Here is a 15,143-nt window from a genome sequence, read left to right as displayed (position 1 = left end):
TCTTTTTTTTCAGTAGAAGTGAATTTTTTCTTTGTCTTCAGAATGAAAGAAGTTGTCTTTGTAATGCTTTTAATGGAAACCTATATTTAAAACCTGTATGTCTTTCTCTTTATTTATTGTTTGTTTCAACCACGTGTATAATCGCATTGTGGCAGGCTACCATAGCAGCTCTTTATGCAACCTCAGAGTGATGTGCACTCTCCTAAAATGGAAGAAATGCCCTCACCTAAGGGAAACTACAGAGAAAGAGGGCAGACATAGAAAAATCAGGGCAATGCTTTTACCAGAAATGGTGACCACCATCTTTTTTATTTATGGTTTTCTTGTAAAACTTGGTTCTGATGCACAACAGAGAGGCGCTGTGATAGAAGGTGCTGAGTGACTGGGGCACCACTGTTGGCTGAGTCACGGGAGCAGCTTTGCCAAGTGCCCTAGAGAAGAGACCTTCGCTACTTGAAATGGTGCATCTAAAAACGAAGGACCAGGAGCCGCGTGTTTCTTGGCCACCACCTGGACTCTGCCTGTGTGAGCTGCGTCCTGGCTCCCCTTGTTTTGCCGAAGGTGAGCTTGTGTGAAACAGCTGATGACCTAAACGTGGGTAGTGAGAGGGAAGTGTTAGAACCTCTGAACTACTTGTGCTTGTGCCTCTAGACTAAACGGTTAGAAATAATGAAATACTCAAGAAAATTTTCTTCTGTAATTTGGAGAACAATTACAATAAGAGGGAACGGGAGCACATTTCCCTTTGAAATTGATGGGAGTTTTGTCACTGAGAAGTAATACTTTTTATTATGGTCTTGCTGCTGCCACAAAGAGTACAAAGAAGAGCTGTCACGTCCGGGTGACGGATTTGTAAAATGCTCTCCTCTCTAGGATAAATAAATAACTTTTTGGGACTTGTGCTTGAGAGCAGTTCCTTAACCTGATGCACAAATGGTTTGGTTTTGCGTTAGCTCTTTGCGTGCTTTGCTTTGTTTCCCAGTTTGTCATCTCATGCTTGTGGCTGACTATCTGAGTGACCACAAGTCGACACCTTCAAAGAAACAGAGTCCCTTTTCCTGTGAGGGCTTTCAGACCCATCTCCAGCCAGGGCACAGAGGTCACCGAGGTAATTTGAAGTAATTCGAAGATCTATGTTGCTCAGGGAGCAAGAGTTTTATTGTGCTGCTAAGGCTTGCCAGTGGCTTGTGAGAATTTGTTCCTAGGCAGCAAGTTAGATTTGTGGAAATGACAGGAAAGAGCATCCCTTTCATCATAAACGTGAGTATCTAACAGAAAACACTCTGGGACACTGTGCTTCTGAATGCTGGTGGTGCTGGTAGTGGTACTCTGGAGCAGAGCGAACTTCTGAGGAGCTCGTTCCAGCAGAACTTGGGTGAAATTGTAACTGAAGTCATTGTTTGACAGGGAAGGGGAAACAAGTATTTTGCAACCTGCTGTACTGATGTGTGCTGGGGAGACCTGCTTGGCTTAGAAGCATTGAAACTCTGGTTCATGTTGTGATGTTGGTGTTATGTTCCCCAACACCCTCCCCTGTAACCTGCCTTCTGCAATGACCAGTGGCTGCTCAGAGTTGGGGAAAACCGTTTATGTGACACCGTCACTTGTAGGACGTGGTGAGAGCTGAGGTTCTGGTGCATAAGGATGGGTGATTCTCAGGTGGCCTCAAAGATCTTCAAAACGTTACTGAGCTGATTCCTCACCAAGAGGGACTCCAGGGAAATCAGAGCCAATGCGAGGGGTAGATCTGCGCTCTGAGCTTGCCCTTGTGTTACAGTCCTTGCAGGGTTCACCTGGACCGTATCCTACTAGGTTTGCTTAAGTACAGCATATGTTTAAAAAATGTTGAATAATTTTACCTTAGGCTGCAAAATACCCCTGCGTATGGTAAGACAGTGTGCTTTCTGTTGTGCTAGTGGGATTCCTGTGCTCTGTTCCAGAAAGAAGTTTGCCCGGTCTCTTGCTTATTGTTACAGAGAGTGCTTTATGGATTAAAATTCAGCCATCCAATTTCCAATACTTTTTCATTGTTCTCTTCACTGCACTTCCGAATGAAAAAATGAAGGCAGTCTGGATGAGCCTTCTGACTGGAAATTTATTAACAGTGAACCTAGGAAGGACAAAAATCTTAGTTTCCCAGAGCTGATATGAGCAAATGGTGTACCTACAGCCAAATCTTTAGTAACCTTTCTGTCATTGCAGGTGTTTCGATAGGCAGAGCTGTTTTCCAGTCACTTGGCTCTTTTCATTTGAAGTTGTGAAACATGGAAATGACTTCTCGTGTCAAATACCAGTTTTTCATGTAAACACCTGGAGACAACTGCCTGACAAGTGAATGCTTTGATTTTCTTAACTAATATCAGGGTTTTCTGCATTAACTTCATCATGCATGGGAGGACGAGAAGGAAGGGGCAGAGTTGTGAATTCCCCTCTTCTATTGCAGTGCTGCTGGGAGAGCTCTTGGGGTCACCTTGTCTCATCCCTGCTATATTGCAGGCTGGAGAACCTCCTCTGCTCACCCTCACGTTGAACCTGAGGCAATGCAGAAATACTTTTGAGATATGTTTTGATACTAAAATGCTTTCCCTTTCTGCATCATAAGGGACGAAGCATTCACTTCTGCATCTGCAGTATAAGCTCAGTGGACACTTAAGATAGGAAAAGATACATTTTGTATGTAAGGTCCACCACATGGTTATGCATGCCATAACTATATGTATTTTCTAAATTTTTCTTCAAAATATAAAGCTGTGTATGTCACTAGGTTTGTGTAGACACTATATATATATTTTAAATCCAACGTTTCATTTTCTGTCAGCAGAATGACAATAGACTTGTGATGTTAGCAGATATTAAGTAGTTTGGTATTATTAAATGTATCTCTGAGAATAGATGTTTTCTTGATAACATTGAGTAGAAAACTTTTATAGTGAATTCTTATGCTGTACATTGAAGTTCTACTTCTGGTGAAGTTTTCCTGAAGCCTGGTTGTTCTATTTGCGAGCACTGGTGGATGATGCTACCTGCTAGAAGATATACACTCCTCTTCTAGCAGAATTGCTTGGTCTTCTCTTGAGAGCCAGGAGCAGTGTGGGCATCCCTATGAATTACTTGCAGGCTGTTTACATGCCTTTCCTCTCGCTTTGCCTTTGGAAGTGTTTAGGTTTCCTCATCGCCCCCCCCCCCCCCCCCTTACTTTTTATATGTGTTAGGTTGAAAAATGGTGAAGGAGAAAGAAGGGAGAAGCCCTGTAACTTTTTGTAGGGTCATATCAACAATGTGAAGTGGCTTGGGTATGTGTATTGCATGCTTAGCAAAGCTGGGTTGGTGGGCTGGAGGATGGAGCAGAGCTTGGGCTTTCTACACTCTCAGGCTTCTACTGCTCCTAAAACTTGTGCAGGTTTTCTTTTGAAATGGTTATTATTATTTTTTTTTCAAGTCAGTTTAGATGTTGCAATACCTCTAACTATTTTCATTGCTTTTTCCTGAGGTGTATTTTTAAGGCTCTTTATATTAATGAGCAGATATAAAAGCATCATCTCTTGAGTAGCAAGCAGGAGAGAAGGCAGGGCTAATTCTTCACAAATGTGACCTTCCACATGGCAGGGAACTGCTTCACCCACAGGGATTTCCGTGCCAGATATTTCTGTTTGCTGCTACTGTTTATCCCTCTGGCACGGGGAGGGGGGGTTTGGTGGCTCATGGTCTGTGGAGGTGGTGGTCTGTCTGGCTTTCATCAGTTTGGTGCCCAGGGCTATGTGGGCACTTGGGAGCCCAGGCTGGGGCGTCCTGGGGGCACCTGTGTGGAGGTCAGGTTATCGGTGGGTATCAGCCTCCTGTTTGTTGCAGTAGTGCTTGGTACGAGGGATTTAAATGCCCTAAAGAGGACTTGGGCAGAGTGGAGGTGCTTAGACCCAGCCAGGGGAGAACCGGAACTATGAGTGATGCCCTCTTGAGGTCTGCTTTTTGGTAGTGCATCCTCAGAACATCTCGTGTCTGTGATGGGGCAGCGATCGGGAGGAGCATGCCTAGGTGGTCACTGCGGGTAAGAAAACCTTCGAGGTTTCTGCTGCTGCAACCCTTTGTGGTGGGAGGGTTGTCAGTCCCTGTCTGCCACAAGGAAATCTCCAGTGAAGCAGCTTCAAAAGAGAAGGCATCGCTGCTGACTCTCGGTGCACCTTGCCTGTATGTCCAGGGCCTGGAAAAGAAGCCCTGGCTGTGCTGTGGGGTGGGCAGGGCACGTGCCCATCCTCTGTCGGAGGTTTCATTATTGGTCCTGTCTCAGCAAAGCACAGCAAAGGCTGTGGATGAATGGCTGGGCTCTGCTTTTGTACCTCCTTAGGAACCGTGCGGGGAGGGAATAAGCAGAGGTATTTACAGACTCGTGAGGATGCCGTGATCATTGTGTGCAGCTCATGCCTCCAGGTACAGTCATAGCATTTCTGTTTGCACTGTTTCTTAGACTCCGAGCAGGGAGGCAGCCGTCTCCTCGCTCATGCAGCAAAGCTCCCTGACCTTGGGAGTTTCATGGCCACAGACCTGGCCTCATTTTTGGTTCTGTCTTGTTTCAGGTTCCAGCTGCTGGTTGGTGCTCTGCATCACCTGTACAAACACTTATTTTTTTAATTATCTTCTACGGCCATAACCGGTGAGAGCCCCCATCATTATATAGCAGCAGCACAGCACTGCTGAGCCATGAATAAGAATTACTTGTGGTAGAGAGGGAGCAGTGCCAAAAAAAAAAACCATGTCCCTCATCAGTTGGCTTGGTTGGAAAAATGGGCTCTGTGGTGGACATGTCTATATGGGGGGTCTGCTCCCCTGGTGGAGGGATGAGCTCATTTCTTGAGCATCTTTCAGGTCATTACTTGGGCCAGGCTTTGGCTACAGATACCCGAACGCCTTGAGTTTTGTTTTGGATTATGTTAAATGGGTTAGCTGCCCAATGACTGCTAAGGGTAACCCTTGGGGCAGATAAACACAAGCTCCTCCACGCTCTAGAAACGTGCTCTTTGGCAGAAGAAACCTTCTTACGCTGTGGTTTAGGGGGCAAGCTGGAGGGCGAGGAGGGTGTGGAGACACCATGTGCCTCCCCTCGCCTGTTGTGATGGATGCAGGCCGTGCCAGGGAGCTGGTAGGGCGCTGCCTGCCCATGCACTGCAGATTAAGTGCTCACTGGCTCAGCTTGGGCAGAAAATCAATCCCAAGCCTGTCCTCTACCGCAGCCCTGCCTTGCATGGCAGAGGGGCAGTGCTGCAGGCACAGGAACAGCTGGGTTGTGTGGTCATGGACCAGCCTTTCAGCTGCTCTGAGTGTTTTTGGGAATTACTTCAGGTTTTTCCCCCTCTTGTAAGTGCTGCACATCTCCACAGCAGGAGACTGATGCCTCACTCAAGCTCAATTCTCCCTTCAGAAAAAAACCAGCCAGGCGTGCTTCTTTCAGCAGACAGGCTGAAGCTCCCCCTTCAGCCTCTGGTGACGCCGCTCAGACTTCTTCAGGTAAGGGCTGGCTGTGGCCAGAGCACCTCGGGGCTGATGAGGAGCAAGGCAAGATTTAGCAGCAATGTAAATGTTCTCAGGCAGCAACTCCCCTTCCACTCTGCTCACATCCTCCTCCCACGCCCCCCAAAAAGCTTAATAATTATTAAGCTGCTGGGTAAGAATCTCCACCCTTCAAGGACTATGTCTGTTATTTTTCTGCTTTATACCAGCACAAGCAAGTGGCAAAAAAAACTACAACCACTCATATATGAGAGCAGTTGTTATGCTGGTCACTGTCTGGAGACAAAATAAGGAATCACTCACTGGTGAAGTGGAGCAGGTGAAATGCAGTGAGTGCTGTGCAGACCTAGCTCACTGCTTTAGAGAGTCACTCTTCACTAGCAGTCAGAGCAGCAGCTGAGTGGCCACTGAAGCTCCTTGACCTCTGATTATTTGTGTGTACCCATGCATGCATTCTTGTCTCTCCTCTCAACCTCCTCCTTCCTGGTGTGACCAAGCGCCTCGTCGCTGATAGAAGGGCAAACTTCACCTACAACACAATGCAGCCGCTTCCTTGTGGCCCAGTAATTAGCAAGCTGACTAATCAGTTGTGCTGCAAATAGGACCTGGTTTGACAAGGATGGCACCAACCCTGCCATTTCTGTTTGGGCTCCCACCAGCCACTGCCTTGCAGCTGTTCCTGCTTCATTATCACGTCAGGAAATGGTAATGTGACAAGTTTTTTTGTTTTGTGGGTGGTGTTTTGCTCTTTTCTTTCTTTTAAGCCCTATGACAGTTTACACTGCTGTGAAAACAAACAGCTGGGACTACATTTTTTCCAACAAACTCTCCAGCCTATGTGGTACACAAAGGAGCAAAGAAGGTATTGCTCTTTCTTCCCTGCTTACATCAAGGAAACAGATGGCTCAGTTTTACATGCATATACACAAGCAGCCATGTTTTGGCAGACACCTTGCCAGATAGTGGATTATCTAACAGTTTTATCTATCTAAAACACATCGCTGCTAATTCAATGGGTAAGAAAACTGGCCAGGATCTTTGCCAGCCCTGTGGCTGTGGGAGCCCTCCCCTCTGATGCCCTATAGCTGGGGCTGTAGCTGCCTTAGGGGATCCTACAGTTTGTATGTGATCAGAGGGAAGCTACTGGAGACAGCATGCAAGGGAAAAGCCAGCACAAGGCAATTTCTCCAAAGCAACTAGTAGATAATAGTGCTATTAAAGAGGAGAGGTGCAACTGGCAGCCACTGTCCCAAGCTGCTGGGTGCAGCAAGGTAAAAGGGACAGCTCCAGAGAAAGCAGAGAAACGGGCACAAGCAGCCCTCAGCCCCTGCAGAGGGAGGCAGCTCCTTGGCTGCACCTGTGTGTTAGTTTGGCTCTGTGTAGCAGGGAAAGTCACAGGGATTGGTGTGTTTTTCTACCCCCTGCTGCCTAGCCCTAGCTCATCTAATAGCTTACAGGTGGATTTACAGCTGTGGAGGAAAAGCAGTGGCTGAACACAGGTCACTGATGCTCCCTGCATGCAAACTGTGGCCACTCTGCTGTGCGGGCTGGGCTCCTGCGCCTGTAAATCAACGTGAAACAAATGAAAGTAAATGGATAGAAAGTGAACAATTTTGCCAGGAGAAAGAGACTGCTGTGTCAAACCACCCTGACATGATGTGGCTCAGGCAGCACACCACTGTGTAGCTATTACTTGAGGCACAGCAGAGAGGTTTCCTCCCACCTCTCCATCCTCTCCTACCTTACTCTTTACTGTCTGAAAACAGCGCTTTGGTGGTTGAGAACTACTACATGCATGCGTGGAGGGCTTCTCTAATATTCCTAGCTACAACTTCCTCAAGAGGAAGGAAAATAAATTTGTACAGATCAGGCCTCTACCTACAGATCAGAAATAATGCTATTAAACAGAGAACAAAAGAAAAAGCAGTTGCTCTCAGTGGCAAGGAGGACTGTAAAGTGGCTTTCTGAAACAGAAATACTGTTTTACTGCAGTGCACTTGAAGTTTAATTCTGTTAAATCCTAGCTAGAAAAAAACCTCAACCTGTCTTAAAGGTGGAAAGCAGATATTAGTCAGCTGAACACAGAGATTTTTCATGTATGTGTTCTTAAAAACATGCAGTCCTAAGTAAAGCTGTAGCTGCAAACTTCAGCGGGACCTATTTCACCAGAGAGCAAAGAAGTGTTGCACTCAGGTACTAAGCAATCCAGACTAAAATCACCCGTGAGAAATGACTGTGAAGAGGCCTTCAACGGTAGTAAAAAGTGAAGGTTAAAAAAGAGACTTGCCTGTATTCTGGCATTTCCGTTCCATCCTGCAGGACTATGAAATCGGGAGGCAGCTCAGTAGTCCCAACAGGGGAACAACTCTCAAACACCACAGTGCAGGAGGAAAGGAAGGCGTACAACACCAAAAAATAAGCGTACACAAATTACCACCACACAACTTGATCTTTACTAATAAAGCCAAAGAACAAAACATCAGCATTTTTCTTCTTTTTCTGCCTAAAGAGCATCTCCATTTTTAACATTACTGCTTTTTGCACCAGATGGACTACTACACACGGACAAAGCAAACCAGGGAATATTAAGACAGTTTCCACATTTTAGTTTGATGTGATTTCTGAAAACAGTGTCTTGGTGAAATGCATTTTTTCACTCATTCACACATTTATTTTTTTTTAAATGGGCCACCTGTGTATCACGAAGCTGTAACAAATAGAGAGGAGGAGCTATGGGGAAAGTCATGTCAGGAAGACAAGCCAGACAGAGTCATAAGCTTCCTAATGTGATACATTATTTCCAGTCTTACTTAATTCCAGGATGATTCTGCAGAGAAAGACAGTGCTGGGCCTCACCCCACCTCAAGGCTGGCTATGGTACAGAAAGAGCTAGCACTGGGGATTTGCTCATTACATCCACTGGTGCACTCAAGCACCTCCAAGATCTGCTCAGTATTAAGCAGTTTTAAGTGTGCATGTACCTATATATACATGTTTTTTTTTTAAGCCAGACAGTAAATTTTAATTCTCCTTGGGCTCCAGCTAGCCAAAATTACCTCCTGCAAGTGTCATTCCAAGCCAAGAATGCTTATAACAACTGAGTGAAAAACCCTCCCCACTGACCACCCAGCTAGGCAGTCAGTAAAACACATGCTTGGGCTCTACCAGGATGGCTGGTGGCTTCTGCATTTGCAGGAGGGTCTTGCAGACATGCCAAAGGGATGCACCCTTCCTTCTTAACCCACCTCACATGTTCTGCATTTGCAGAGGAGAGGAAGGAAAAAGGAGCGGGGATGACGTGGAACAGAGGATCACGGCTGCATTCTACCTCCACGTCTGCTTTTGTTAGGATTTCTGAGACACTAACCTGGGCCAGTTTCCTCCACAGATAGGAGGAAATAGATAACAGGAGGAACAGTAAGCCACAGGATGAAGAAATACAGCGTTAGACCTCAGCATACGTGCCACGGCAGAATCTCTCATTTGAGCTGGCCTCTGCTGGTATGCTCTGTGCATTACCTCCTGTAACCAATTCCTCCCGTTCTGCACTGATTCCACCACTTTCTGCCTCTCTGCTCAGGTTCATTTCACCACAGCTGCTTGCCGTGCAGCTCCCTTCCTTTCCACTGCCTTTCAGCATTTTCCCTCCTGCTTGGCGGCACAGATGCAGCTGGGTTCAATGCCCCCCACCAACTCTTCTACCCTTTGCCAGAGGGGTAGAGAAATCTCTCCCCTGCTCCATGTTTTGCTTGGCAAATCAGCAGAGGAGCTACGCCATGACTTTTACGCTCTCCCAGCACTGGAACTGTTGCTACTGCAACAGCAGAACCAAATCCCGAAAATATTAGCATCCTAATGGCTTTGGCAACAGATACTATGAAGCGCAAGGAAGTCAACTGCTACCTGTCAGCGTTTTATGTAGGTGCAACAATGCATTTCCAAGCCTGACCGCAAGCATTGGCACTCAGCATGTGTCATGTATGTGGGCCTGAAAGGTCAAAGTCTCAGCCACCTGTCACATCTGCACCTGATGTAAGTACCAATTAAAATAAGCACCTGGAATGACACAACACAGTAGGATCTCGGGGGGGGGGGGGGGGAGGCGAGAGGGTGCAGAGGGAGAATGACAACAGAGCTTGAGCAAGTGAGAGAGTGCTCTGCTTACTTACCTTTCTCAAATAGCACGCATACTTACTGCCTGGAAAACATGAACATGCTGTAAGTGTACTTACAGTATGCGCCACTTCTCCTCCCAGACTGATACGAGCTCGTGAAGGCAGAACTGAGTACCACCTTGCTGGCAGAGAGAGGACCCACTACTTCACAACTCCATCACAGTGCAGGGGGAAGCAAAGCACTAACAGCAAAACAGTCAAAAACTAAGGGCAAAGGGCATTTTCTGTCTTGCTTTTAAGTTGAAATAACTTCAATTACAGCTTCTAGCAATGGCTTACATATTGCTCATTAATCTTCTGCAGCCTCCACAAGCAGCTGGTATTTATTGCTCCTGTCATATTACATGGGCTAAATGCAACGGGGCCGGGAAAGGAACAGAAAGGCCTCGAACAAATGACTTCCTTGGTTCAGGAACAAGTTACCATCCTCAGTTACCAGCATGAGAAACAGCCCTGACTTCCCCCTTTCCTTGTACACTATGTGCTGCTGGAGAGAGGTTTATTACAAATCCACGTATATGAGTGAAGAAGCACAATTACGCTGCCCTGCTCTTCTCTTGGCAGCAGAGGGAGGTTAGTACGGGTGACTCTGCCTGCAGTTTAAGCTCACGCCATGCTGAGCATCTCTTCCTCATACTATGGGCCTAACGCACTAACCAAGTGCAGGCAGCCGCTCTTTCAGGCTTTCAAAAAAAAAAACCCCAAACCAAAACAACAACAACAAAAAATCCTTCCCACATCATCAGCAAAAGAAAATTAATTCAGGTCCTCTCCAACCTGACACGCTCCTGAAAATCGTGATGGCGTCATACCACTTCACCAAGTAAAGCTGATCTCCATCGCCTCAGCTTCTAGGGACCATGGAGAAAAATGCAGAAAACTATGAACATAAGACGTGTTCTTCATCATTTTAAAGTTACCAGCTCACCAGTGAAGCTGGACTCTGTTTTACAGTGAACTCTCTGGTGTGAAGTGGAGCTCTCTGGCTAGCCACACTGCAGAAAGCAACACTGCTATTAGGGGTCAGCGACATTGCTGTTATGGGTCATGCATGAAGGTACAGGACAGAGCTTCACACAAAGAACAGCTCTCTGCTAACAACAGAAGACTCGAATCAACAGACAACACCAATAAACGTGCAGAGCATGTCAAAGACCTGGAGAAGACAAATACAACGAAAGAGAGAAAGTTCAAAATTTGACTTCTCTTGTCCTACATGTGAAGGTGTCACTAACAGAACTTAAATGTGGCTTCTCTCATTCATGCTCTAATGACTTCGCAGTCCCTTCGCGGCAGGGGAAGTGAGAAACGGGGTTTATCCATCCGTCAGCTAGGGTCGAGTTGGTTCAGTATCAGAGGCACTAAACAGTCTTGTCTCTTTTGGCATCAGTTCACTTTTAAAAATCTTTTAGCTGTCCTGTTCCACTTTGTTTTCCCTCCTTTGAGGACCAAGTTCAAACGCTGGAAACCTGGAAGTCTCCGGTACTGCAATATCTGAGAGGAAGTGAATAGCTCCAGCCATTCCTAAAATATAATGAGAAAGATTTTTGTGCATCTTGGACATGAAAATAGCATAGCTGACAACAAAGGCAATTGCATCTGTTTGAACTTAGCACCTTGCGAGGTCTTTTTTGAACTGGTGAACTTAGGGCCTCTAGAAAGGGATGTTCACCTGTACTTTGCCTAGAAAATCAAGTTTCATTTAAAAAGACTGAGGCAATAACAGAGTTCTCTCTGCTACTGTCTTCTCAGAGGCACAACTTCAATGCTACTTCAATTAAGAAAAAGTAAATCCCAATTTGGACTGTCTCATAATTTCAGCAGCTCTTACTGGTCATTTCACTGGTTAGAAAACAAAGGCAAAAATGTATTACTCCTGTGATGTACTGATTCATTCGTTCATTATTCATAAAGAGGGCATCCAGAATCTGCAGCACGAACACCAGCAAAATCTCATAAAACTCACAGGGTGACAAACTACTAGGGTGAGCTACCCTACAGAAAGACAGCATGCAAATAAAAGCTCACTTTTATGATCACACTAAGATCCTACTGTATCAGCAGTTGAACACGTACAAAGAAAGGAACTTTCCTTAAATACAGGCATCTGATAGAAATGAAGTGATTACGACAATTCCGTAAGAACCACATGCAACTTCCCATGGAACTGTGCATGGATGCATATATGTGCTGAAATGGACAACAACTTCAAGCACAATTCTGGCGAACAAAATTCAGATTTTTTTGTCTTAGATTTGAGGCTTCTAGATCTTTCCCAAAAAAATCACTGACATGAAAAACTAAAATAAAATCTGTGTCAGCATTAAAGCACAAATCACCCTGACTATTGTTGGCATTACTGCAGCTCAACAAATTTCAAAGCTCTTTTACTACTGACTCTGTGTCTGATTTTTTCTTCTACAAATGCATACAAGGGATCTCTTAGGAGTAAGAATCTTTGTACTTTTTTCTCATAAACATTAACACAGTAACTCTGTATTTGGAATTTTTGTATTTGCATATAACTACTGCTCTCTCGCATTCATGCTTCGGGTTGGTTTACTTGTAAAATAATCCTACTTGGTCTGCTGTATTTTCACGTATTTGTGATAGATGGCGCACTATGCTCCTGCTCTCAGAGTAGCAGCACTATTTGAAATCCTACCTGTTCTATGATTCCTTGCCACTGTGTTTCTAAAGCATAAAGATGAGATAGGACATAGAAAGTAAACTACAAATAAAAAAATATACAAAGCTCTAAGAAAGGATTTAGGAACACCTTTAAACTTACAGGAAAGTCCGTAAGAACTCTGCATTTCTCTCTTTGTTCGGGTGATCTTGGCTCATATTATAAAATAGCTTTTTCTTGCTTTAGTATCGGTCCAGTTCCTTCAGGCTAGCAATTGCTCTGAGACCCCCTGCCCATGGCTGCTCCTCTATCCTGTCCCTCTTGAACAACACCCCAACACAGAAGTGTTGCATGGATTTTCATTTGCTTTAAGCTAAGAGGCATCAGCACAGCAGAATTTTATTTAAGAATGACAGTGCCACTGGCTTTACGCTGCAAGCTGCTGAAATGCAACCAGAAGGGAAAGTCTTGACAGGGGAGATAGGGGATGCTTTTCTTTTCTTTTTATTTATTTATTTTTTTATCCTTTGGAGGAGGGAGGTGCTGGCATTTTTTTTGGTTTTCTTTTTGTAATAGTAAAGGAACTACCAAAGATTTCCAAACTCCCAAGCACGTACCAAAACTGCAAGGTATCCTTTCTATCCTATACAACACAATACCATCTGCAATACCATCATCTTACCTTCAAAGAGAGAATAAGGTCTGTCAGGAATACGACATCCATGTGCACCATATTCCAAACACCATTCGGCAAACTGTGGAAGACATAAAATATTTGCTTATTTATTTTAAGATGAAGACTTATAAACACAAGCTTAAATATCTGCATGGGAAGGCACTTTAATAGGTATTAAATGTAAAATAGTGTAAGCAGAGAAACAATGCAGGAATCACCATCCAAGATTAATTCGTCTCACTTCAACCATGACATGGCTGCAATTATTTTTTAGGATATGCATTTCCACAGCAGGAGTTTCAGCTTCACAACAACATAATTAGGTGGGCTGTACTTAACTGTTTGTTGTTTTTTTTTTTTAAAAAAATCAACCACACTACACATCAATGAAGAGCGCTGCAAGAACAGCTATGAACAGTTTCAGGGGCAGAAATTTTCTAATACCATAATACATTTGTTCCTATCTGTGCTGGCACTTAATTTATCCACCTCCTAAGGACTTGAGAGTTGTTAACTGCGTTTCTGTTTTCTTCCACTTCCATGCACTGATTTAGAGTATTAAATCTCCAGCTGCCATTACTTAGCTTTATCTATTTTCTCTCCTTAAGCCTTACAAAAAATCGTTATGAATACAGTTAGGCAATTATGGTTGTCAGTATTTTGTTGCAGAGGATGGAATACCTTTTAAAAACAAGCTAACAGTGTCTTTCTTGTGTTTGATCAACACTGCTGCAGTAGCCACGCTAGACATACATTACTCACAAACCCCATCTGGCTCAATTTAAGAGCAACAATCCATTTCTCCTTTATGGCTCCCCAGAGCAGACACGGACGGGGCCCACATGTTCCCCTGGTATTTCTGTGCCTGGAAGCAAACCACTGCTTATCCAAAACACAGCGCTAAAAGTACAAGATTCCTGCAGAGCAAAGAATCAAGAGAACTCTCCCTGTTTCCCCTGTGATTTTGGCAGCCTGCTACAGAGAACAGCTCATCATACTCACTAGAGGGTGCTCGGGCTCTACAGTTGGAGCTACACGGCATGTGAATGGCCTCCCAGAACCATCAAGCCGTTAAACAGGAAGATAAAGAGTGGTATCTTGCCCCTTCCCAGCTTTCCCTCTTCCCCCACTCCCTCTGTTATCTTTAAGGAATGGATTTCATCACTTGGGACGTGAGTGTGTGTCCCCATGCGAGAATGTCTTGAGGAAACCCAGCAATAAACTCACAAACATTGTGGTCCACGGTTATTGAGAAATTATGAAGTATTTTGGGGCCCCCTATAGCTCTTCAAACCAAACTTTAATTCTCCATATAGTCTTCTCTTTTACACGAGGACAGAACATGTCTGTGGCACGTTTCTAAAAGTTTTAAACTACAATCAGTTTTTGCAAAATCCCCATCTTATTGCATAATAGCCTTTATTATTATTATTATTGCCAGCCTGGGAACTTCAACAGAAATTACAAAAATTAGTAGCATCCCCAGGATACTAAGCAAAAGCACAATCACTGTTTATAAATCCTTAGCTTCAGTAAACCTTACAGATCCAATAAACCACATTAATGTCTTTGTTAAACCAAGGAAAAAGAGATCTCTTCTAGTACAAAGACATCTGCCATTATTTGCCACATAGGCTGAACAAGCTTGCCATCAAGAAACAGCCTTTCAGACCTCAGAAGGTTTGTCTTGAAATGAGGAAAAAAAACAAAGAACACATCAAACCACCCCTTCTCCTCCTTTCTCCAAAAAATAAGGGGCTTGGATGCTCTCTGGAGCTCAGGATGCCACCAGGACCCCTCTCTTCTCCCAGGCAGGCTAGCTAGAAGCTCAGCCTCCTGGGAGCCCATTTGATAATGCTGGACAGAAGCTGTGCAGACAGAGTAAGGCATGTAAACCAGTGGCCCCCATGAGCAACTGCCTTTCAAACCCTTTCAGTTAGTTTCTCTAACACTATGTCAGCTCCTGAGAGGTAACCAGGGACTTCTTCCTCTAGGCCTCGTGTGTTTTGGTGTGAGCAAACACCCTTGGGAGGGGAGCCATCTAGCCTTCTCCATTGCCTTTAGGTACCAATATAGCTGCACGGTTGTTTCCCTGCATGCTCTGTCTCAGAAAGAAAAGATTTCAAGAATGCCAAAGATAAACAAACTCCTTTGCCCATTT

At 44.7% G+C, this 15,143-nt stretch overlaps 1 protein-coding gene across 1 annotated transcript in view; it reads right to left on the bottom strand.

Moving 5' to 3' along the window:
* Positions 1 to 7,932: 7,932 nt before the first annotated feature.
* Positions 7,933 to 15,143, bottom strand: part of LANCL2 (LanC like glutathione S-transferase 2) — a 31,081-nt gene continuing 23,870 nt past the window's right edge. Inside the window, exons 8-9 of the mRNA XM_048054067.2 lie at positions 12,989 to 13,061; positions 7,933 to 11,201 (exon numbers count right to left, since the gene is read on the bottom strand). Of these exons, the coding sequence (XP_047910024.2) occupies positions 11,086 to 11,201; positions 12,989 to 13,061 (189 nt within the window). The 3' untranslated portion in view covers positions 7,933 to 11,085. The remainder of the gene's footprint in view (positions 11,202 to 12,988; positions 13,062 to 15,143) is intronic.

Source organism: Anser cygnoides, chromosome 2, assembly GCF_040182565.1.
Source record: "Anser cygnoides isolate HZ-2024a breed goose chromosome 2, Taihu_goose_T2T_genome, whole genome shotgun sequence".
Lineage (NCBI taxonomy): Eukaryota > Metazoa > Chordata > Aves > Anseriformes > Anatidae > Anser > Anser cygnoides.
Note: the sequence above shows the minus strand (reverse complement) of the source record. Positions and strands in the feature narration are given on the sequence as shown.